At 41.4% G+C, this 26,204-nt stretch overlaps 1 protein-coding gene across 1 annotated transcript; it reads right to left on the reverse strand.

The window, feature by feature from the left end:
- Positions 1-172: 172 nt before the first annotated feature.
- On the reverse strand, positions 173-26,204 carry LOC140465700 (polycomb complex protein BMI-1-like). Its single transcript, XM_072561346.1, has 10 exons — positions 26,096-26,204; positions 16,027-16,155; positions 10,631-10,727; positions 10,058-10,113; positions 9,900-9,950; positions 9,188-9,296; positions 7,528-7,570; positions 3,792-3,890; positions 3,615-3,695; positions 173-616 (listed from the first exon to the last, which is right to left on the reverse strand). The coding sequence occupies exons 2-10, from the start codon at positions 16,136-16,138 to the stop codon at positions 296-298; spliced, it is 969 nt and encodes a 322-aa protein (XP_072417447.1). The 5' UTR covers positions 16,139-16,155; positions 26,096-26,204; the 3' UTR covers positions 173-295.

Consider the following 26,204-nt stretch of genomic DNA (forward strand, 5'->3'; position numbering starts at 1 on the left):
TAATCCTTCATTAAAAATAGATTGACTATACTCGACATTTGCAATTGGAGGAAATGAACAGCGACGTCTGGGACTGGAGGTGTGTGTGTGTGTGCGTTATATCCGTTTACATTTACAAATCTGTTTGGGAATACAAATGTTTCTGACAATAACCATATTGCTAAACAGAATATATATATATATATTACATTTAATAAACGGCGCAAGAGCCAGTGTGATGGTGGCTGCGCCGTGTTTAATATACAGGCGAGTCCCTTCTCCTTTGTTGGTTGAACATTCAGTTTGGGTCCGGTTTTCAGCAGGAAGCCGGGGCCGCCGAGCCGTTAACAGTCACTTTGCGGCCTCTACCGACAGATGGAGGCATCTGGTGACAGTTTGTGTTGCCGTTCACGACCGAGGCAGCTGCGGCTGGATACTGCGGGTTGGGAGATACTGCCGGTGTGCCGGGGCTCGGCAGCGACGATGATGTGGAGGCCACGGCGGCTGGGCTGCCTTTGTCACTCACTGAGTCACTCTCCGAGTGTATGCTGGTGTTAGCGAAGTCCTCGTTCGGGTGACTGAGTTTTAACCGTTTGCAGGCAGGCTGGACCTTGTATTTTAGAGGCAAAGGACCATTCTGTAAATGAATCGCAAAACAGAGATGCTAAAGCCCAGGCATTTTGTAGTCAATCACACATTAGAAATGGCATGAAATACAATGTACAGGTTTGACTGTCGTCCTCTGAACTAGAGTTTCTCGAGATGGCAAGCTTTTGGAACTTTCATCTCTATCACTTATGTTCCCCACTAATTCAAAAGTGATTTACAAATATTAAAGAGGACTTAGTTACAATTGTTTGGATGCCTCATTATTTTGCACTTGTTTCTCTCAAATAGAAAAACCCTCGATACTTAAAAAACAGCGTGCCAACTTCTTCCAGTTTTTCAACTTCTCTCCTATTCTTTTCAACGTGCTTGTGCCTTCTCTACGGACCTTGGGATTTGGCAGAGTTTTCCTAAAAAGTTAACGTTCATATCATCTGAAGAAGACCAATTCTCGCACCAGTCTCTCATTACTTCTTAATTTCCACAACCTTCTGTACCCAAATAGCAAAGCATGAAGCCAAGTGCAGTCGGAGCATAAAATGTGTGTAATAAAATACATCAGTTTTCAAATACTGTGCCACTGAGTAAATTGACGAGTTATGAATAGATTAGGCAAGCTTCTTGAGAAATCTTAATGAAGGGACAAGGAAGTGCAAAGGGTCATCACATCTGTGCACATTTATCTGTATGGCACATATATACCTGTGTATGTTTGACTTTCCAGCATTGGGGGTTGTGTTTGAAATTATTTGGATACTTTATTATTTTCTGCTCTGGTTAAACTCAGCAAAGCAACAGATCTGATAGTAACTGAAGGCTGCAAAGAAAGGGAATGTGAAACATTTGAATTTATCTATTTCAATGTAATGAGCAAAGTGGGAAAAGATTGCACAGGATTCAGCTAGATGATTAATTATCATGTTAATATCTTGTTAAACGTTTGCATTAAAGGACAGAACAGCTGAGGACAATATATCGCGAATTTAAGCATCTATGAATCTTTCCAAAATCTGCAAGATTAGCATTTAACATCCGTATGTTGCCCTCTTGTAGAGACAGTCTATAAAATTGGACAGCGTCTGTTCGGGATATTTTTTTCAAGTGTAAAGGGCAAGGTCAGGTAACATATGCACCTGCACCTTTTGAATTAGCTCAGCACGAGATACCTGGCTCCTCATAGTGCAGCCAATGAAATGAACAGACTGACGTGGATTATCACATTAATCACGATTAATCTACCCGTTTTATTTGGACTAAGCAAATGAAAGCAGGTTAACTGTTAAAAGCACGTCTTGCAACTCCAGCTATGATCGTCTGGGTTAGAATATCCTGTATCTGGATTCTAAACGTGGCCACGGGCCCAAACCTACTGCTGACAAAAACAACTCATATCCTATCAATAAGCGCTATACTCTAAGGACTTGCCATATCCTCTTGTTCATGCCTGACTGAACAACTGAAACCCGGTTGGTTGTTTCTCTGATCACCTGAGGGTTACCTGGAACACGCGCCACTGAGAGCGCACAGAACCTGGCATTCATTGCTAAGAGCTTAAAGGGATTTATCTGTTTAGGAGTGAACAGCCATATTCAAGTTTTGCCAATATGTGCATTGGCAATAATTTTCTTTTTGGCACACACCGGAGTTAGATTCTATTTTGTCAACTGTTTAGAAGAATGAGAGGTGATATAATTGAAACAGACAGGATTCAATCCAGACAAATGTGAGGTGATGCATTTAGGCAAGTCTAATTCTAGAGTGAATTATACAATGAATAGAAGAGCCTTGGGAAAAGTTGATGGGCAGCGAGATCTGGGAGTGCAGGTACATTGTACCCTGAAGGTTGCTGCACAGGTGGATAGAGTGGTCAAGGAGGCATATGGTATGCTTGCCTTCATCAGAAGGGGTATTGAGTATAAGAGCTGGCAAGTCATGTTAAAATTGTACAAGACATTGGTTTAGCCGCATTTAGAATACTGTGTACAGTTCTGGTCGCCACATTACCGAAAGGATGTTGCTTTGGAGATGGTGCAGAGAAGGTTTACAAGGATGTTGCCTGGTATGGAAGGTGCTAGCTATGAAGAGAGGTTGAGTAGATTAGATTTATTTTCGCTAGAAAAAAAGGAGATTGAGGGGGACTTGATTGAGGTTTACAAAACCATCAAGGGTATAGACAGGGTGGATAGAGACACGCTCTTTCCCAGGGTGAAGGATTCAATAATGAGAGGTCATGCTTTCAAGGTGAGAGGTGGAAACTTTAAGGGGGATACACGCGGCAAGTACTTCACATAGAGGGTGGTGGGTGTTTGGAACGCGTTGCCAGCAGAAGTGGTAGAGGCAGGCACGGTAGATTCAGCTAAGATGCGTTTGGACTGATGAATGAGTAAGTGGGGAGCAGAGGGATACAAATTCTTAGGAATTGGGCGACAGGTTTAGACAGTACATTTGGATCGGCTTAGGGTTGGAGGGCCGAAGGGCCTATTCCTGGGCTGTAAATTTTCTTTGTTCGCTTTGATTCTTAAGGGGCTTAACAGGTTAATGCTATGGGGATGTTCCCCCTCATGGGAGTCCAGCACCAGAGGCATAGTCTCAGAATAAAGGGGCGCAGTTTAAGACTAAGATGAGGAGGATTTTTTTTCTCTCAGTGAGTTGAAGATTTTCGGAACTCCTTGCCACAGTGATCTGTTGGGGTGTGTGTGTGTGTGGGGGGGGGGGGGGGGGGGGTGGTGCTTGGAATTTAAGGCTGACCCAGATTGTTGATCAGTTGCGAGTCAAAAGTTGCGGGAAAATGGATGTAGGGAATGTGGATCAGCCATGATCTTATTGAAGGGCAAAGAAGGCTCGAAGGGCCGAACGACCTATTCCTGTTCCCATTTCTTATTGTCTTACGGTCTGTTCTCCTTACTGCCTGGCTTCAGCATGGATACCACTGCCATATACAGTACACACGTACGTACAAACCAAGCTGTTTGTTTAAAAAATTATCTGAATTTAGCATTGCCTGGCCCCATAACGAAAAGCTCAATTACCCGTCTCCATGTATAAATATACGCTATATCCATAAGTGTGTAGTAGTCTTTGAGGGGTTCATCTTCATACATAACGTCAATCTAGAATCAAAACAGACAGATCTCAGACAAGGTTTTCAGACAAGGAAATAGGCTTTAGTTTGATTTAAAATTTTTTTCAGAAAGCTACACACTTACTCGGAAATTGCTGGGAATATCCATTTTATTCCTTAGAAATTTTCCCAAATGCATCACCGTCATTGCAGCGGGACACCGCAGATACCGTACACTGTTAGTCTACAGAGAGGAAGCAGACACAGGTGATGGTGACTGTCTGGATAAGAGAATGCAATCAGATATTGAGGTGCGGTTTTTAACCTAATAGTTGTCCACTGAAACCAACATCTGTCATCATTGTCTTGACACGTCGTTTTCCAGTTTATAAGGGACACGATATTTGTGGATCTCAGAATTTCGACACCCCCGGTACGGGTCGAGCGAGAGAACACATTATTCAAATCATAAAATCACGGTGGGCATGGATAGGGTGAACAATCAAGGTCTTTTCCCCAGGGTAAGGAAGTCCAAAAACTAGAAGGCATAGGTTTAAGGTGAGAGGGGAAAGATTTAGAAGGTGCCTAAGGGGGATTTTTTTTTCACGCAGAGGGTGGTGCGTGTACGGAATGAGCTTCCACAGGAAGTGGTGGAGGCTGGTATAACTACAACATTTGAAAGACATCTGGATGGGTATATGAATAGAAGGGCTTAGAGGGATGTGGGTCAAATGCTGGTAAATGGGACTAGATTAATTTAGGATAACTGGTCGGCATGGATAAGTTGGATCGAATGGTCTGTTTCCGTGTTGTACATCTATATGACCCTATGACTCTAACCACTAAAACAAAACCAATAAACGCAAATGCTGGAGATATGAAATATTGGACTCGAAACGTTAACTCTGTTTCTCTTTCTCCACAGGCCTGTTGAATTTTTCCAGCACTTTCTATTGTTATTATTGTTGAACAACTTTGGTCAGCTTTGATAAACCTGTAAAAGGGGTATAACGGGCTATCATTATGAATAGACTTGGAAGTGTCTGTGTTGGACTGGGATGGACGAAATTAAAAATCACACACCAGGTTATAGTCCAACAGGTTTAGTTGGAAGCACTAGCTTTCGAAGCGCCGCTTCTTCATCAGGTGATCACAACTGTTGGACTATAACCTGGTGTTGTGTGATTTTTAATATTACGAACAGAGATATTCATCATTCTGCAGCAACTTGCTCAACCAAACGAGCTCATTGCAACAGCTGTCAAAGGTCAATGATATCAAAGCGTCACTTAGCCCACCCGTAGTTATGCACTGTGAACTACTGAACGCGAATTAAAGCAAGTTCTTCCCATGATGGGAGAATTCAGCCTGAGGGCAACTGTATATACAAGATTAGATTCCCTACAGTATGGAAACAGGCCCTTCGGGCCAACAAGTCCACACCAGCCCTCCGAGGAGTAACCCACCCAGACCCATTCCCCTGGCTAATGCACCAAACATGACCAGCATGACCAACCCGCACTTAAACCCACGCAGACACGGGGAGAACGCGCAAACTCCACACAGACAGTCGCTTGAGGCGGGAATCGAACCCGTTATGTTTGAAAGGAAAGATCCCAGAACAAATTAAACCCAATTTGCATGATTGCATGGTCAACAAATAAGCAAGAGCACACTTTTAAAGTCTCTCCAAGCCCCGTCTTCACTGTTGCTGAAACCACTACGCACGGTCAAAGACTGTAAATAGCAAACCTGCACCTCGCTTCGATTCAGATAGCAACAGTAATTTAAGATTGTAACTTTCTTACAGTACAATTTAACTGCACTTATAAAAGCCTGCACAAACTCAGTGGGCCAAAAGGCCCCCTTCTGTACTGTAACCACTCGAATTTTGTTTTCACAAAAGAACATAGTGCGTTTAGCTTTGGGATATGACCACTGCCTTGCATAGGCACGGCCACGTAATGTTAATATTTAGAACTATATGGATCGATCCAATCGGTAAATTTGTACAGACAATTGTACTTCCGTATAGGGGGAAGGAATAGATAAGATAGAAACAGAGAGATTGTTTCCACTAACGGGAGATTGTTTCCACTAACGGGTGAAACTAGAATGAGGTGTCACAGTCTCACTATAAGGGGAGCAGATTTAGCACTGAGATTAGGAGCAAGTTCTTCACCCAAAGGGTTGTGAATGTGTGGAATTCCCTGTCCAGTAGAGCAGTTCAGGCTGGCTCGTTGAATGTTTTTACGACAAAGATAGATAGAATTTTGAACAGTAAAGGAATTGGGGGTTATGGTGAACGGGCGGGTAAGTGGAGCTGGGCCCATGAAAAGATCAGCCTTGATCTTATTGAATATCGGAGCGGGTTCAAGGAGCCAGATGGCCCACTCTTACTCCTACTTGTACACGTAGAGGATATCCAGAACTTCGCTGCCCAGTTATGGTCAGGAAACTCCAAAGATTGGAAGAGGATGTAAGATGCATCAACTTCAAATGCGACAGGACCTTTAGTTGAACAGAGCGAGTAAATATTGGATTGGAGGCTAATAAATTCCTGATGAAGGGCTTTTGCCCGAAACGTCGATTTTACTGCTCCTCGGATGCTGCCTGTCCTGCTGTGCTCTTCCAGCACCACTCATCCAGAATCTGGTTTCCAGCATCTGCAGTCATTGTTCCTACCTTGGAGGCTAATAATCGATTTAACTACAGCTACACCGACGACTACAAGCATTTTGCGACTCCAACCCATAAAATGACCCCCAAAAAGACTCTGGTGTTTTTTTGCAAAACGTCGTTAGCATATTAGCAGCCTCTTAATCTACAAGTAGCCAATACTTTCATTAATGAAGCTGTGCTCCGTCCTGAAGCAGCCTCTTTTGTTTCATGTCTCTCCGAGTGTTCATCATATCTGTTTAAATCATACACTAAATAGTGGGAGGTGGACAATCAAACTCCTAAATGGATCTAACCCAAAACTTCTAATGCTGTATACTGTGTCAGCATTTACAGATCAACTGTATTAGGAAAGATTCTTTATAAGCATCTTGTTTGCCCTACAGTCATGGAGTCATAGAGATATACAGCACAGAAACAGACCCTTTTGTCAAACTCGACCATGCCGACCAGATATCCTAAACTAATATAGCTCCATTTGCCAGTATTTGGCTCACATCCCTCTAAACCCTTCCTATTCATATACCCATTTAGGCGCCTTTTAAATGTTGTAGCAATACCAGCCTCCATCACTTCCTCTGGCAGATATGGCCTCTCGTGGGATGTTGCTGGCTGGCCAGCATTTACTGGCCGTCCCTAATTTCCCTAAATATCTTAAAAGCAACTACAAATCAATGATATGAAACATTTAAATGAATGGGGTGGGGAAATACCGAAGCTATAACGAACAATGGTGACTAATTGGCTAGCGCTTTCAAAGCGGCGACACGGCTTCGATGGGCCGAACGGTTCTGTCCAAGCTGTAAGATACTATAATGTTGATCCTGGCTTTCTGACCTAATACTTGAAACCTCCGCCACTGTAGTAGTTTTCTACTGTAACACCCTGCCAACGGGAATTGAGTTTACCGAATATTTTAGACTCTCCGGAAGTATTCTGTTTATTGAATTGACTGGTACTCTGAAGAAAACTGAACGGTGAAGATTTGCTACATTCAGTTCAGACGAATAAATCTGAATAAATAAAAATATAAACGTTGACTCTCTGCTAATATCAGTGATCAACCCTGTAGACTACCGGAGAATTTGCTGAAAACAATTTAATTCATCTAGAGTCGTAGCTCTACGTCTCCACAGATACTGCCTGATTTCCAGTACGTTTTGTTTTCACAACTTAACTTTACAACTTAAACAATAAATTACCTTATCTGTATCTTCAGTCTGCGGGACCTCTTTCTTTTCTGATCTGGAACAATATAAATTGAAAAGGTTCGATTAAACGTGTTTTTAACAAAACAATTACTAGATTTCCAGAAATACTCCATTGTCTGTAAAACCCTTTGAGCTGTTGAAAAGCACACAATAAACACAATTTTTATTTAATTAATTGCAAGGTCGAATAGGCATTAACTTTCATTCCGATGTTTAATTCTTTATTGACTGAACGGGAGAGCTCGACAACTTCCTCATCATTTACAGATGTGGAGGTGCCGGTGTTGGACTAGGGTAGATAAAGTTAAAAATCACACAACACCAGGTTATAGTCCAACAGGTGCTGGTGTTGTGTAATTTCACATATTGTTCAATTACAATGACTGTCTCCTAAAATAGTAACTGGTATGTTCTTACAACTCTGTAGAATTTCGGCTCGTCATAAACACAATGCAGAATAGACGGAATTTGGATAGAAACCGAATTACTCTTGCTCGTACTATTTAATCTCTAATACCCTGCTTTCAATAAGCTTTCTGATAAATTAAGTTGAAAGTCATAAAATGGAAAACACTCAAGAGGAAACTGTGTCCTTGGGCAGTTTAGCGGTGAACAAATAAATAGAACATGGTGTCATTAAAATACAATTTGTACAGGATGTTTGTACTGACCAACATGGATGAACATGCAAGTCCGACAAGTTTTACCAAACTCAGTAATTCCCTACACTTAAAATTAGTGAAATAATGTACATGTAAAGTGGCTTTGCATTGATGTTAAGATGGTCGTATGGTTACTAAATATTTTACCATTAATCTACATCAAATGTAGGATCAGCTAGTAACAGTTGGGTTTTTGAACATGCATCGACTGGTGTCAAGGTAAAAGGGCTACAGATGGAACAAGGATAGAGGAGTTCTCCCCGATAAACTGTCCAATATTAATCCCTCACCAAATGTTACGGACACGACAAGAACGACTGGTCATTGTCTCGTTGCTGATTGCAGGGTCTTGTTGAATGCAAATTCATGCCGTTCTGGACATGGTAACTAACAGTGATTACCCCCTTATAGTGACAGAAGTTCTTATACAAACGGTACACCTAATGCGAGGTGATGCAGTTTCAATTATATTGCATTAGCAAAATGTCATAATTGCACGGTAGACCAATTATTATCTGAAAGAGACTTGTAGTTCCCGCCAATGCAACATAATGGAAGACAGCTGCTCACAGACGCCTGCCTTTCTATTTTAGACAAGGAAAATCGCCAGGCTGGTTGATACTAATGGATTTCAGGGTATCTGATGACCTAGGCAGATTTATATATATAAATATATATATATATATATATAAGCGGAATGGGTATCTTTCATTTTATGTCTCACAACATTAGCATGCTTTGTTTTCATTCCAGAATTTGTATTTGTACTCGATCGTATATAGAAGTGTGCACTATGTCCAATGCTCTAGCAGTCCTTACTTACTTGTTAAAAGGTGTCAGTGACACGTTAATTCAAATAGATAAATGCGCTTTTATTTCTGTAAATTACAGTGAAATGCAATTGATATCAATACTGCTGGCAATCTCGAAGATAGTACTTGAGAGCGGTTCAAATTAATCGTTGTGTCGCCAAAGACGATTCAACTTACTTGTTGCCCTCGTAAAACTCTAAAGACAAACTAATGATTTCGTCATCTGTAATAATTCTCTTCTCCTCTTCTGTGACTTCCCCGCGATCTTCGTTTGAACCATTTGTGACTGTTTAGGGAGAGAGGAAAAGTAGATGCATTCAATTATATCCTTGAATTGATAGTTTGAAGATGGAGAACCCAGAACCCTTCAATTAGTTGATCCCGAGTTTAAGGAATGTCTAGCCTATAGATACTGGAGATCGAATGACCAGACAATACGTTCTCGGTTTCCCCGTGATTGTAATTCCTGCTCTACACAATAGCCATTTAGAATTCGCCTGTTTATTGAACCCTTTGTAGCCACGCTGGTCCATTCGGTTTCTGGAAAGTAACCTAGACTTTTTTAAAAATCTATTATGTTTACTGCACAGCCCTTGGGACAAAATAAATGTACTGTTTGGAGGCAGATTGAATAGAAAATGACTTCATATAAGCGCATTAATTAATATCGGAGTCTCAGAGAACCGTATAAATGTAGGGTAAGCCTCTAGTGTTTCTGAATTGTAAGTAGATGATTTCTGATGTGTGATTCTGACATTCGGATAAAGTTGATCATGTAGCATTGAGTTAAGGGAGGCAGAGTTTGTTGGTGAAATAGGAAGACTTTGTTCCCAAGATAGTCTCAAATTTACAAGCGACCTTAATCTCCTATTTTCACATTAACACTTACCATCTGCGGAGGGATGGGCTGCATAGAAGTCTCTCCGCCTCTTCATCTCATCTGCAAGAGAAATAAAAGCAGCATAACGCGTTCTGATCCAAAATGTGTGTAAATGCTCTATTTTTATGTTTAGAAAATAAGGCAAAATGTGAAGAATAGTTGCCTACCTTTAAAAAGCCCCGGAACTAATTTATAAACTATGTCTTGTAACGTTTTATCGGCCCTGGAACAGAGGGGAGGACAATGGTTGAAAGTACACAGACGGCAGACTCAAGTTGCGCCAAACATTTAATCGTCTCTAACAAATATGAAGATGCGCATGTCAGAAAAGGTCCCGATAATCCAGTTAATCGCGTACGTGGTTTGAGAGAGATTACATTGTTACCAAACAAGAAATGAGTACTACCTTATGAGGATGAACGTGCAAACAACAGCTCATACATTCACTATGTGAGTCCGGTTCCCTTTAGTGCCGTTTATGTTATTATTCCAAGTCAAGCTATGACTTTCCTCACTTTGTTGCCAGTTCTTAAAGGGGAAAAGTCCAGCTCTACTAATGGGCACAGAGAGAGGGACATAACTCGGCAGGGTTCAAATGTTAGACGTTTTCCTGGAGCTAAGTGGAGAAGTGGTGCTGGTGAAGTTTGGCTAATACACATCTAATTCTTTGGAAAGTAAAAAGCCTCATAAGACTGATATTCACAACCATAAATTACAGAAGAGGTGACAACAAAACTCACCTGATGCTAAGGAGGGGTCTAGTTTTGTGAACCTGTACGTCACATATCGGACAATATTTGTTGGTCTCCAAGTAGCGAACGATACAAGTTTTACAAACTGCCAGGGTTTAAAAAAGGGGGAAGAAAGTTAATTATTAGATATACACTTTGACAATAGCAAGTAGACGAACATAACTTCAAACGTTTCCAATCAGTTTGCACAAATGTCAAAGAACCGGGTTTACAACATCTCGGTGTTAAATATCATTTCTGAATAATTGCCATCTAAAGCCCTGATATTAAGTTTACAAATATCTGGGCAATAGAAATACATTTGAGATGCATTAATGCTGTTTGTTTTGGTTTGGCTTGGCTTGGAAAGCGGGTCTACCTCAACGTCCAGATTGACAGTCTATTCAACTGCTTGGCTGACTTAATATGAATGGTTGTGATAGCACCAGGGATAGATCTCTCTCAGGATGGTACTTCAGAATGTGGGTGATGGATTAACTGGGACAGTTACAGTCACAACTTAAGCTGTTCCTTGCATTTTATTTCTGGATGCCTCATCTTCTCTGGTTTGCCCTCAAGCACTGGAGGATCTTACAGAGTTCCCATGAACAGTTTGAAGACAGTAGAAACAAACCTCTGCAGAGACAGGCTGGTCTAACTCAAACAATGTGTCAATTGGAGTGATTTGGAGATGCCAATGTTAGACTGGGGTGTACAAAGTTAAAAATCACACAACATCAGGTTATAGTCCAACAGGTTTAATTGGAAGCACTAGCTTTCAGAGTGCTGCTCCTTCAACAGGTGGCATTTGGAGTGATATTTCACAGCACCTTGGTGCATGCGACCACTTACAGTGACAGATATGTTGAGTTCACATTGGGACCATTTCTGGTTTCTTTAAAAAGTCTTTAAGCATATAGCAACAAGTAGCGGCTGTTGAATCCTCCACCTCACACCCAGACAGTGAGATTAGTATCCCACCAGCTCAACAACTTATCCAGTCTACTTATCCCACTCTAACTGTTGCCACCTTTACTGGACAAAACTCTTGTCAATTCCAGCATTGAAGTTTCCAACTGATCCATAGCTTTTTGTGGAGACAACTCCGAACTCCAATTCCTATCAAGTCTTTTAATACTCAAAATATAAGCGCTTTCAAATGGGAAGGTCACTGTATCAAGTGGCCCTTAGCTTTCCTTTTATTGGCTTACACCGAGTAACCTATTTCCAGGGATTTATGGATGCCATTAAGTTTCAGTTTTTCTAGGCCTACTCTTCAGACAAACACAGACAGCTGTTGCTGAGGCTGGTGTCTAACTGCAGGTATAAAGTTTGATAGGCCTGTTTACATTAGAATATTACAATGAAACAGCAATACTCCCCCAAACCATCAGTAAAATCAATCTCTGTAACATTTCTACAAAACTAAATGATTGCGTAGTGAATGACTGCATTCACGATAACTCCACGGGAAGTGCTGCAACTCTGCATGGTTCACAGAGGCACTAGTACATTCTAGCTTTCACATTCATGGATAAACTCTTCCAATTTTGCTGTCACAGTTTAAGCATCACCTCAATCATTCAACCAGTTATTGCTTCACAACATACTACAGTTTCTGTTAACCTTCCATGTAACGATGGTACAAAATGCCAACTTTTCACAAGTTAATCCCAGATTAATTTGTTCATGAAGTCAATTGTTTTTAAGAACGTTCTTCACAGTCATTATAAAGGTCTTGCTTGGCCAAACTTAGAAGCATATCAACAAGAACCATCTGTGATTCAGAAATAGACATTGCAGGTATCAGAATACAAATGATTAACAAATTGGTTAAGGGAATTTTGATATACTCTTGCCAGAGGATCTGCTGCATAGTTTGTCATAGTTTGTGCCATACTCATTCTAGCTCCTCTGGAACAGTTCTGTGACATCAATCATCCAACTTTGTCTCAGTCAACCCCTCTTTCTGCTGCTATCCTCATTGTTCTCCCAGAGGGTTTCCTGTAGCTTTTCAGCTCTGATCAAATGGATGAAATACTGACATTCTTTTCTCCGGACATCACTGTTTGGAGTATATCTTGCTTTTGCAATTTCAAGTGGAATTCTTAGCATACATTTTAACATCCATGTTTCAAAGGTCCCTATTTTCTTCTACTGACCTTTATTTATTGCCTATGTTTCTGTGCCATACAGAACAATTGATAAAATGCAGCATCCTGAAGTTTTTTCCTCTTGTAATAAGTTTTGAATTTTCTTTTTGTTAACACATCCTTCATTTTGACAAATTTATTTCTTCTAGCCCTATCTGACTTCGGCATCCAGTCTGCCACCAATTGTCCTGAATAAATAAACTTGTCTGCTAGTTTCAATGCAACAGCCTCGCCTTACATTTTCCCCATAATTTACTTCCCTTACATATTTCTTCTGACTGCCATTTTCTTTTTTTTCATGGTCACATTCAAGCCAAATAGCAAACTTACAAATTTTGCTTGATCAAAGATATTTTGTGGAGTCCAAATATTGGAACTCCTTTCTTAATACCATTTTGGGCTACCGACATCAAATAGACTGCGATGACTCAAGAAGGCAGCTCACCGCCATCTCCACAAGGGCAATTAGGGATGGGCAAGACATGCTGGCCAGCCAGCAACACCACATTCCACAAATGAATAAAAACAAAGGACTTTTCTGATTCAGCAAGTAATGTTCTTGCAGTGTTTGTTATGAGCTGGCCTTCAATTTTTCCCCTGAAGAGCATCTAATTCATTAAATATTTGTTTTGTGTACAGACTGAATAAGATTGGTTACAGTACACAGCCTCATTGTACAGTTCTTTTCACACATCTAGTCTGATGCTGACATATATACAAAATAATTTGCAATCTTTATAATCCATGGAAAAAAATTAAGTTTTATTTTCAAACAAAAACTCCTCCAACTTAATGAGCAAATTGAAAAGTCAAGATAGTTGAGACAAAGAATACATCTCTATGTTTTCTTCCTGGTTAGATATAATTTTCAATCAGTGTTACATGATTTTTTTTGTTTTGAAACAATTTCAGGATAATAATGTGCTTTGTTTGGATAGATATAAATTTTAATGAATGATAGTTAATTGTAAATGTGCATTTATAGAGTATTATAAGAGGAAAAGGAAGAAAGATATTAATTTTCACATATGTGGCCCCGTGTAAAATCTTTTTGATGTCCTGAAGAGCTTCATATACAGTTTTAGTGATGGATGCAAATAAAAATAAATAAATGCTGATTGATTGCAAACAGAAAAATGCACAGATGATATTGTGAGACATTTATTTGATTAAAGGGTTCAGGTGATCTATGTACTGGACAGAATACAAGTGGAGGTGTTATCAGGGATATAACCTCATCATGCTTTCATTTTTTTAATGTATTTAATGGATAACTTCTTTGAGTTATTACAAACTTGCAATTTACTTTAGGGTCAAGATTTTTTTTTACACAGAATTAAGGCTATAGATGTCTGCACTCTTTTTGAGAAAAGTTAATCTGAATGACAAAGGCAATTGGAAGAGATTCAAAATCAGTATTTGTAATTGTTTTATGTAGAAAATATTGCATTTGTACCATTGTTTATAAAGCTATGATTCAAGAAAGGGACTGAGTGGTTTATTAATGAATAGCTGGAGTTTCTTACTCCCTGGTAATTGTAATCAAATTAATTGTGTTGAGAATAATAGATGATTGCAACATACATGTATTGTCTAGAACGGTTTTGAAGCATTAATGCAATCACAGATGCTTACATCTCAGAGAGTCATTGTGCCATACAGCACGGAAACAAACCCTTCAGTCCAACTCATCCATACCAATCAGATAACCCAAATTAATCTAGTCCCACTTGCCAGCTTTTTGTCTATATCCCTCTAAACCCTTCCTATTTATGTACCTATCCAAAAGACTTTATCATTTTTTGTGAATAACATCACAAGGATGGATACAAAATAACAAACATTCAAAATCCTGCACTTTCAAAATGGTCAATGCTTTCAATTAAGTAATTTGATGTAATCATTTTTAATCTTAATTCTTTTCTGAACTGCATTGTACAAGGACTTTAGCAACAATAATATTGTTTTATGTTCCCTTTCTAATCGATGTTGTATGTCTTAACATTGTTAGTTAAATGTGTCAATAACTAATTCCAATTGATTGCTCAAATATTTATTTATAATAATTAGTCTGCTCCTGATTCATTACAAATAGGGTTGAAATGAAATAAAATAATTTAGCAAATAAGCAATGTGTTCAATTTTTTTTGCAACAGAATGAACTGAAATTATAAGGGTGAAACCTTACAATCAGAAAGGATTATCGTAATTATTACATGTAACATGTAAGTTATATGTAATTTTCCTATAATAATTAATAGAATAATTTGTGTTTCAAAAATAGTAATTGTCTGGAGTATATTTATACAAGCAGCTAAAATAAATTATAATCCCAGTAGTATTGTAACCGTCATGCTGAAATCATTTTTAATAAATTTGTTTGATTAAAAAGCTATAATGAAATTGCAGTAAATTACCCATGATTGAAAACAACATTTTACTAATTATTTTGTGTCTTGCCTAACTCATACATTAGCTACGTGGGAACAGGCAGATAGTGAAAAGCTCCGAGCTACCTTTTTGGGTAGGGGCTTTAACATAATGAAGAGATTACTATGACCTCAGCAACAAGCTGAACAAAAGCTCCAGCTGTTCAGAGACGTCACATGAACCGTCAGATTGGGTTACAGCCTTCGTCCCGCCGAGGTGCGTGTTATATTACAATCAAAGGTACTCGTGCGATTCATGAACGCTGGAGCGAGTTTGAGAGGACCAAAAGTTAAAGTTAAAAGCGTGCTAAACGGGTATCGTGGTAGTTTAACACCTGATTTCACTTGCGACTCTGGTAGAGTTAGCTTTACCTCGTGATGAGGTGAATTGCGCTAACACAATACTCTCTGGGTTCCATCTGGGGTTAGCATTGATGAGGGTTAAGCTTCGCCACAAACAAAGACACATATTGATCATCACGGGGGAGGCAGGTGAAGTGAAAGCGCCTCGTGTGACAGGAAATGGCCTTTAGTGAAACTGGGCTATTCAGGGTTGGGTACCTTTAACAAGTGAAAACCAAAAAGAGAAGTAAAAACGGACATTGTTTACATATTTACAATGAAACCAAACCCGATCATTACCAATAGAATTCACATAGCTGATGAAATATATAGCAGCAAAACTGTTGCAACCAAGTAGCAGATACTCCTCCCCTAATGTTCATAATTCATCTCACCTGTAGGCTGCTGAAAGGCAAGTGATGGGCAAGCGTTAGGATTAAGCATTAAGAGCTTACATTAAGCATGATTAAAATAGACTCACATGAGTGTAGACATTCAATGATGGTTGTGGCGTCTATGAAATATCCCCCGCACAGCGCACACATCAGGTGAGGGTTGAGTTCTGTGATTTTGATCCGAGTGGTTCTGTGCATTTTAGCTGCAATAGACTCTGCAATGTTAACAGAAGATTATTCATGGTTAAGGGTGTTGCAGATCCTGTACAAGCTTGCTGAGGTGTTCCAAACAGCATCATTTAATAAAAAGAAGTAAGGCACTTGCTATAAGGCACCTTATAGCAACAATTTAACTTTATTAGTCATTTTTCCATTATCACTGTGTCCGAATTTCCAACGTTTTTGAATAGAGTACCAAAGCGTATTTAGGAAACATAGTTAAGAAGGATTTTAAATTATATGCCATGAATTACATAAAGAACCCGGGATTGCACTGAGGAGGAGAAACCCCAGGGAAGGCCCAAGAATAAGTGGAAGTCCCAAAACAGTGGGAGTGTCAACGCTAGAAATACATAACCCGTGTTTTATGCATTGTCACAGTAACTCATCTCTAATTAATTAAACATACTGGACCTTAAAACTGCCAGAAGAGACAATAAAGTCAACACTGGTACTGCAACTTTTATACAAAGACTATTTGAATCATTTAGTAATGAGCTGGGACCCCTACATTATTACAAATGCTAATAGCTAGAAGCTTAGATAATGTGATGAGGCACCCCACTGCTAATCTAATCAGAAAACGTAACAGTAAGTAGAAATGACAAAAAAAATCGCGAGAAGAAGCTATGGTGGAAGAAGGGCGTTACTGTGCTAACCTACTCATTTTTAACCATTGGGCTTGGCAGGAGATTGGCAAAGTTATTTGTGAAAAGTTAAAGCTTTCAGTATTACAGCAGTGACATGGGGAGGCTATCTTGATACACTAACATTGAAGTTCAGCTTGTTATTTTCCAACATAAAATGTTCGAATCTATTCAATTGTCTAGAAACCTGGGACGGGGCGGAAGAATTACTCTTGTCATTCTGTTCAGTGGAAGTGCAAGCAAATCCATTCAGAACCTACTGACACAATTCCTACGTCTAATGAACAGTATTAGTCCTTCCCCAATACGATTTAAAGTGGAGCTGATCACTGGGCAAACATTTCGATTTTGGAAAATGTCGTGGTTATGAAGGATCGTGTTGAGTAACTAGCATTTCGCAAACATGTATTGACATTTGTTGGTTGATTTTCTTAAAGACTTGAGAGAGAAAATTGGTTTCTTCAATGTTTGCGACTCCCTAATTGAGCATCTGGGAGCAGAAGCACGTGTGCTTCGGAAATATGACTTCACATTGGATACATGAGGTCTTAATCTTAAATCATGCATCAAATGAGAGATACATTTTTCTGCGTTATTCGCTTACCACATAGTATTGTATACGCCAGCTTTACCTTAAATGCCTCTTTATATGTAGACGCGGTTACTAAGCAACTGTCTTAAAGGGTGGAAATAAACAGCTATGTGTGTAGCCAATCCTATACTTAACGCACGTTTCTCAAATACTTCATCGCACAAATAGGAGCACTGGCTAACTTTGAAAAGTTGAGCGTGCTGGGAGAAAATAAAACAATATTAGTCCGAAGCCTTATAATCAACTGTGCACATGGCCTAATAGTGTACCTTCTAACCATCCCTCAAAAAAAGGAAAACAATGATTATATGACAGATGAATATGCAGTAGGGATCCTCACATGTGACGCCTATCCTTAATACATGAACTGACGGTATGTTTTGGGGATGGGAGTGAAGTTGGAGGTTGGGTGATTTTCAATATAAATTAAGAAAACAACTCTGGACTTGACTTGGGCACTCATTCAAATATTTAGCATGTGACTTGCGCGTCCAGTCCAAACGCACACCTATCACCGATGGCTGTTAATCCAAATTACTTCAATATACATAGCGTCAGCGTTGGTCACCGTGGTAAAACCTAGTCTGATGCAATCATCAACGGGGAAACAGGGGCTCCACTCGCGTCTACTACATCTTCCCCGTGGTCCTGTTTTCAGACCCGGGTGAAAGCCACAGATGGAACATACAGCTAAGAGGACACCATCAGCTCCCCTTTTTGGAGACTCCTGCTCAACGATTGACATCGATTATCGCAAAGATCGATCGCCATCAGAAATATCGAGCGCTCACTGCAACTGAGGTCCTGATACAAACTCGCCATTGAATTACTGAGACGTGAAAGGAAGAAGCGATGTTACATTTTTTTGGAATCTAAACTTTTTCCCTTATTCAAAAATAGTTTCCCTTATTCAACTAAGCATATTTTAAATGGGCAATTCTGAAGCTTTAGGGGGAGGGAAAATGGAGAGGAAAAAATAGCCTGAAATTCACAGTCGGTCCATAACAGGTTATAAATATTCATTAATCTAGTTTATAGTTGAATTAGAGTGTTCGTCATATATCACACGCAGACAGTATATGAGTGCGAAGCCATTTAGAGAATGGAAAGAGTGAGGCCCTGAGAGTTATAGCTTTTTGAAAGCAAGTGAGGGATGTACCACATTCTGTGCTCACTTAATTTGTAATGAACCATTACAGGGATCTGTGCCAGTGAATCATTTCTGAGAGAAATCTGGTACCTGCTGCGTGGAGCATATCGACGAAGCACACAAACGCATCTTAAAAAAAAACACAACTGGAGACGGTGTAAGACGACATCCCTGCCAATCCATTCTATCCCGGTAGGTTTTCAATCGAGCAAGGTTAACTTTCCGGGTTTGCAGAACCCAGCCGCCTTTACCGGGAGCGACACTGTGCCAGAGGTTATTACCCACATCACACTCAAGACAAGTCTAGATTTGCAGGGTACGCACGTCCTTTTGAGGTGGAAAAAAAACCCAATTCCGACGGCGAGAGTGGACATTTCGATAAGAAGGGAAGGCTCAACTGTGGTGTAAATAGACACGGGTTGCTACATTCAATCCCACTGCACCCCCATTTTCTGGTTACCTGTCCGTAAATCGCAAGGCACCGAAGCGTACGGCCCCTCGCTAAACAAACGGTACACTGTCAACGCCATACTCTCTGGCGTATTCTCGGGAATATTCCCAATCCCTTTGTACGCCTGGTTTGTTGCCGCTTCTGCAAAGCAGGCACGCGTCCTATCAGCAGACTGCTGACACCGAATGTTTAACCTACAATCTCTCGACCCCTCTCAGCTTTCACTCACTGTTTTTACTGGGAAACCATTCTCTCGCTCTCTCGTCCTTCTCCCCCTCTCCATCTCCCCCCATCCACCAACACAGACAAACACACAGGCACACACACGTTTTCATAGGCATTGATCCGTACAAAATCAGATAAATGTTCCGATGAACAGTTAATACGCAATTCATTCTGCAGAGTATTGCCTGCATTGGGGCACATACGCGGTCGCTTAAATCGATGCTGGAGAAAGTTAATATCCCTTTGAAAATGCAGCATCACACCCCCGCGGCCGGCGAGTGACACTGCCTCGCGAAACAAAAAGTATATGAGAAAAAATGAAGATAAACAAGCGCTCAGCCAGTAGACTTTCCAATTTAAAAACAACCACAGACACATTGCATCGGCTTGTACGTGTTATGACGTGGTTGGCGGCTATAGTATCCACTTCTGGTTACTATAGCGACCGTCTTTACACTTCGTAAGATCCCTCCCCTCCCCCTCCGCAAAAAAAAGATGAAAATAAACCCATCTTACGAGAAGTGAAGAAACCCACCCAGCTGTACCTGATATTCAAATTAGTTCTTTCGGAAATCGAAACAAAGTGGACTCACAATGCAAATTAGTTGAAAGGATCACCAGCTTCCTAATACCCGTGGTTATCTGTATGTGTTAGAGTATGTGTCTGTGTGGATTGTCTATATGTGTTTGGGTATGTGTGTGTCTGCGTTTAGCTGTATATGTCTGTGTGTACAATATTGTCTATATGTGTTTGAGTATGTGAGTGTCTGTGTTTAGCTGCATATGTCTGTGAGTATTGTCTATATGTGTTTGAGTATGCGTGAGAGGCTGTGTTTAGGTGCATGTGTCTGTGTGTATTGTCTATTTGTGTCTGAGTTTGTGTGAGTGGTTGTGTTTAGGTGCATGTGTCTGTGTGTATTGTCTATTTGTGTTTGAGTTTGTGTGAGTGGCTGTGCTTAGGTGCATGTGTCTGTGTGTATTGTCTATTTGTGTTTGAGTATGTGTGAGTGGCTGTGTTTAGGTGCATGTGTCTGTGCCCGGGTGTTATCTGCATGTGTTTGAGTGTTTGTGAGTGTCTGTTTAGCTAGAAGAAAGTGAGGACTGCAGATGCTGGAGATCAGAGTCGAAAGTGTGGTGCTGGAAAAGCACTGCAGGTCAGGCAGCATCAGAGAAGCAGGAGAGTTGACGTTTCGGGCACAAGCCCTTCATCCCTTCTTGATGAAGGACTTATGCCCGAAACATCGATTCTCCTGCTCCTGGATGCTGCCTGACCTGATATGTTTTTTCCAGCACCACTGCATGTGTCTGTGTCTTGTCTATATTTGTTTAAGTGTACTTGGGTGTCTGTGTTTAGCTGCATGTGCCTGTGTGAATTGTTTATCTGTGTTTGTATGTGTTTTTAGTGAGCGTTTGACTGAGTGCGTTAAAGAGAATTTGAATACATACGTATTTGGGTATGACAGTATGTGCCTGTTGAACGTGTGTGTTTGAACGTGTACATTTTCGTGAGTGCGTGTGAATATATATATTTGAGTATGTATTTGACTGTGTGTATGGGTACGTGTATGTGCATGGGTACGTGTATGTGCATGTATATATCAGACTGTGTTTAAATTTGTGCGTGTATTTTGAATGTGGGGAGTTGAGTATGTGTGAATTTGCGTGTGTTTACTTCAGTGAATGTATGGGTTTGCGCATGTACTTGAGAGTGTGTACATCAGTGAATATGTGCACTTGAGTCAGCCGTGTATATGGGTGTATCGGTGTGTGTGTGTGTGTGTGAATTTGAGTGTTTACTTGAGTGAGTGAGTGTGCTTGTATGTATATGATCTGCAGATGACGCTCTTGGTCGACCACGTGACAGGATTACGTTGAAATATCTTTTATTGCAACTGAAGGCTGACAGACAGTTCAACACACCCACCAACTGACTGGGCCGCTGCATTGATCGGTACCACGACAGGAGAGTCGGGCGAGGTGCATCCTGCTTTTTACCTGTATTCTGGGCACTGGTTAAATCAATTTTGTGACTGGGTGAAGGAAACCGTGCTTGTATCAAGTCCCATTAACACTCCATTTCTCTGGGAAATTATTGTAACAACCAGCATTGCATTTCTGATTGGGGATGGGGAAAGCGAGGATGACATGTCGACCTGGAAGTCATCTCCCAAACCGCACCCCCCCCCCCACAAAATGGTAGTTGCAATAAAGTATGCCCCAGAAGTTGGAACAAACAGCTGGTGACGGAGACCAGAAATAAACAAATCCAATCTTATTTGTTGATAAATCCCGCCGAATGGAAGTAATTGACAAGCATTGCACGTTTATTTTAAAGGCACTCGTTTATCTGATGAAGTTACTAAACAGAAAAACTCTCCTGGGATTACAGACACAGGGTTTTAGCGGATGCAAATTACATTACACGTGACCCTCCCTTAATCATGGTTCTCCCCACCGTCACACTCTGTCTCCACCTTTCAAAAAAAAGGACCTCACTAATTATTCGCTACTCGGTCTTTGGCCAGCAGTGGGACACTCAAAGGTTGGAGGTCACAGCGCTTCACCGGAGTGTTCCTGTCGGAGTCAAAACATTACTTAACTCTCGCGGTGGATTAGATTTATTGCCTATGCTATCCCGCAACTACAAACAACAAGGAGCCAGCTTGCCTTTCCTGATCATTAGGGCTTAGATTATCACAGCGAAAAAAAACTCACGTCTACTAAATAGCTTGAAAACAAATTGTACAGGTAAACTGAATACGGTTGTATCTTTAAAACTACCTGAGATTCTTTGCCTCAAGGTGTGCTCACAGCAACTACAACTTTATTAAAAGCCAAACTTTGAGAATCTCTCTCTAAGGCGTCCGTTCAGTTCTCGGTAAACTGGTTTAAATCCAGCCCGTCTCAGAGCATAAACGAGTTGGCCTTTCTCTCCACGGTAACTCCACTTAAATCTGCACATTAAAAATGCAACAATATGTCAAGGTTATTACAAGCGCAGAAGCAACAATGCCGGCCTCTATCTGACGCTTCCTATGTAAAGGTTTTGTTCCCTAAATTAATGTTTGATTGTCTGAGTCTCTAATTTTTAAATGTAGATGGCACTGGTGGTTGTTGTAGCAACGAGCTGTTGTGGGAGTGTGCAATGTGTGCATCCCTTATCGATAAGGCCACACAGACACAAAGCCTGTCAGCTCCTGAAACCCAGCATCTAAACTTCCCCAAGTAAACCGTGTAGGCCTTATGATGAAGGCGATCCTGGTCGTGAAATAGATTGGGACTTTTAAACAATCTGTCTTGTTACAAATGATTTATTACATAACCCGTCTTAAATAAATTCAACTCGGGTCAATATTAGAAACGCCAGTTGAAAGTATTAACTATGGGGTTCTAAAATCAGGCCCTCAGGATCTAAAGCTGTTCGGGCTATCTCCAATGTTTCCAGTGCAGTTGGGGGATCCCCCTACGTTTCATTCCTCGTCCCCTATGACCCGTGAACTTGCTTTTCAGAGCAAGGGCAGGCCATCGTTTTGAATTGCAGCAGGCTTGGTGGGATGGTGGGAGCCGCAATAAATTAAAGCTGCGGTTCCTCAGTCCGGTTGTCACTTCCAAAACTCCCAGCTAAATGTTTGTTCATATCTTATTGTGATTGTATCTGTCCATAAACAAGTTCATTATATCTTTGAAGAAAGCAGAAATCATGGGAATAAAACCGACTCTATCACTATGTGTAATACAGGACGACAAGGGACGACAACTGATTATAACTCTTGGAATTTTGAAAGGGGATGTTTTAAGGCCCGAACGATACAAAGTCCTATCTAATCCAACGACCAACTTGCAGAATAATTTGTGTTGCCAAATGTACGGGCTGCCGAATGTGTCAGAAAGTTGCTTTGGACTGGTCGACGTGCGATTTCATTTCGACAGCAAAATGTAATCTAGCTCTCATTCCATTTCACAAAATCAGCAGCTCTTGTCACCGCCCATGGACTCACGGGAGGCAGGTTCTGTTGGAAGGACACTGGCGAGGGGAAAGCCAGAGAGAGACTCTTTAAAAAGCAAATTTTGTAAGTAGCCAGGTCGAAGTTCACAGAACAGGTCCACAATGTCATAAAGCGAACTTTTGAAGAGGGACCACTGGACACAACTCTATTTCCTCTCTCCACTGATGCTGCCAGACCTGCTGAGTTTCTCCAGCAATTTCGGTTTTTGTTAATTTGACAACACACTAGCAATGTGCGTGTTGCTTACAGTTACAGAGACCAAGAGACACAAATTATGAAGTGTCATCCCGGTGACGGTTGGGGAATAGGGAATTCTATTGATCCGGAATCCGTTACCTACACATGACACTTTTAACCAATAACTCTCCGAGATGCAGGATGGCTGCATCTCAAATCGGCTACCATTCCCGTATTTTCATTCACCGTAAATAAAACGGGTTACTTTCGGTCAGCCCCCTGAGTAAGGCAAGATTTCAGTCAACGGTATCGATCCCACACGCGCCATCGGCCGTTTCAATAACCCGATAATCCCAATGTTTGATGTGACTACAAGGAAGCAGGTCCCCGGTCGAATTGACCCACGGAATCTATCGGTCAATTAACAGCAGTCTGGCGATCAGAGCAGCAGCGACGGGAACCCGGATATAGTAGACACCACACACACGTGATTTTTGTCAAGTTTTTTTTGCTTTTTTTTTAAAAAGACCTAAGACCACATGACTTTCAGTAATGGGAGACACCGGGACGAGCTAGATCGTGAAAATGTTGACCAGTCGGTAACTTCCTCCAAAACGCGTACACCTCATTAACTCGTTCCTCACGCTTAATATCAGTTCACATCATCATGGGTAGGCGCGTGTGGAAAATACCAGCAACTTTTGCCTTACACTGATCGACAGAGGAATGCCGTCAGGGGTTTCTAAACACATTATGGACGAGTTCGGTCTGAGTTATGTTCCTCCCCTCTGCCTTGGGTTAATAAACAATTATCCTAACTTGGAGCGAGTCGACCTTAAATCTCGGCTCACCTTAAATCGTCAAGGAGCGATTCCTGTATTGGGTGCCCTGGGGCAGGGGGGTGAGGGTTGCGAGGGGACTGGGTGACCACCTTTGGAAGTACTGAAAAAGGCGCATGTTTTTAGTAACAAGGTATCAACACTTCAACCCATTGACTCCATCTCTAACCCGTGCAGCTCTCTCTCTCTCTCTCTCTCGCTCTTTCTGGAAAAATACATTTTAAAAAAATAAAACGTCTGCTCAGACACACCAAATCCCCAACCCAGCCCCACCTCCCCCTCCGAGACAATATTCACCGTTTCTGATCGTCACTTCACTCCCAACTCCCAGCCTTTAATTATAATTATCCGCTGTTGTTGCACACAGACTGAAGAACTGTCACTGCCGAAACTAGGTATCTTGTTCAAAATATTTTTTAAAAAATACAAACGCCGAGGAAACTCCAAAATGACCTGTACTACCACCGGTGACCATTACAAAGAGTGGCATTAACTTCACAAACTGTAAACTACAAGCAGATTAAAATTCAATTTCACACCGTCTCCCAGATTAATTACCGTCTTGTACAATTATAATAATTCAATTCTTTCTACACATTTTCACACTAACTCCAGCATTAAGCTTTAAAGGTCCAAACCCTTTGAACAGGGTGCAAACCTCGGAAAGGTTTCGAGTGTTTAAAACATTTAGATCGTGGGGAAAAAAATAAAAGCCATCAGTCCAAAACACACAACACGCATTATATTTTTTTCAAAAAAAAAGCGCGATTCAATTTAGTTTCGTTCTAACGTCCTTGAAACCCCGACACAAGGTTCCTTGTTCTGCTTTGATTTGTGCTAAACAGGAGCCCTCCTGAGTCCTTCACATCACAAATAAAAATAAGGGATAAATGAGACTAGTGTCTCCCCACACTCCCTTTCCCCCTTGACCCGGCTATCTCTATGAAAGCTGCGAGAGACTGACTTCACTGCAGCTGCGGTGGCGGCACCAATTTGTACAGCGGGGGCCAGAGCCCTCTCGACTCATGAGTATTCCAGAAAAGAGAAGCTGGGCGAAATAAGTTCGTAAAACGCCCGGGCTCGGTCAGATCGACACGGGATCCTGACGGAGACCATCCGCACACTGTGCACTTTCCGATTCTATAAAATCATCCCGCTGACACCCGGGGAGGAGACTGAAATCGGGGCCAACGTTGGGGTGGTGACTGCCTTCTGACCGCACGAGGTTGGCGGAGACGGGCGCACCGTCTTTTCGAAAGCTCTCCCCGGCGTTTCGAGAGCGAACCAGAGTTCAGAGGCAGCAAGGACTAGAAGCTGGAACTCTGAGTTTTCCAGCGGTACCGGGAGAGTGAGGCTCGCCTCGATGCAAGCAACGATTTCGAACTTAATTCGGCGTTGAAAGAGTGGGGAAAGTGGCCCAGCGTCAGTATGAAAAAGGCAGAGAGAGAGAGAGAGAGAGGCAGCAGACATGCACTCTGTGTGTGTGTGTGTGTGTGAGAGAGAGAGAGAGAGACAGAGAGACCCAACTCCAATTCTGCAACAATTGAGAGCTCCGAGTACTCTCTCAGGAACCCGGGCAGCAGGCAAAGGGAACACCCGAGCTCAGGACCAGAACCCCGTGCCCCAATGTGCACCGGATCAAGGGAGACAGTCTAGCAGCAACAATGAAAAGTAGCAGTTCAGTAGAAATGAATTCAAGGCAAGCCGCCATCTTGAAATAGAAACAGCAATAAGGATGTCAACCGAGCTCGCAGTACTAATTTCGTTCAACTGTCGACAGCTGCCGGAGCCCCAGCCCAGTCCCCCAGGCCGGTCGCAAAGTAGAATATTTTTTAAAGCGGTCCCTACCTGGTCTTCGGGCCCCCGCCGTCTCGGGTGCGAGTAATCGAGCGAAGAAACAGTGTTTGGTTGGAGCTGTTACTACAGGCTCCTCACACAAAATGGCTTTTTTTTTCAG

This window comes from Chiloscyllium punctatum, chromosome 42, assembly GCF_047496795.1.
Source record: "Chiloscyllium punctatum isolate Juve2018m chromosome 42, sChiPun1.3, whole genome shotgun sequence".
In the NCBI taxonomy this organism is placed as follows: Eukaryota; Metazoa; Chordata; class Chondrichthyes; order Orectolobiformes; family Hemiscylliidae; genus Chiloscyllium; species Chiloscyllium punctatum.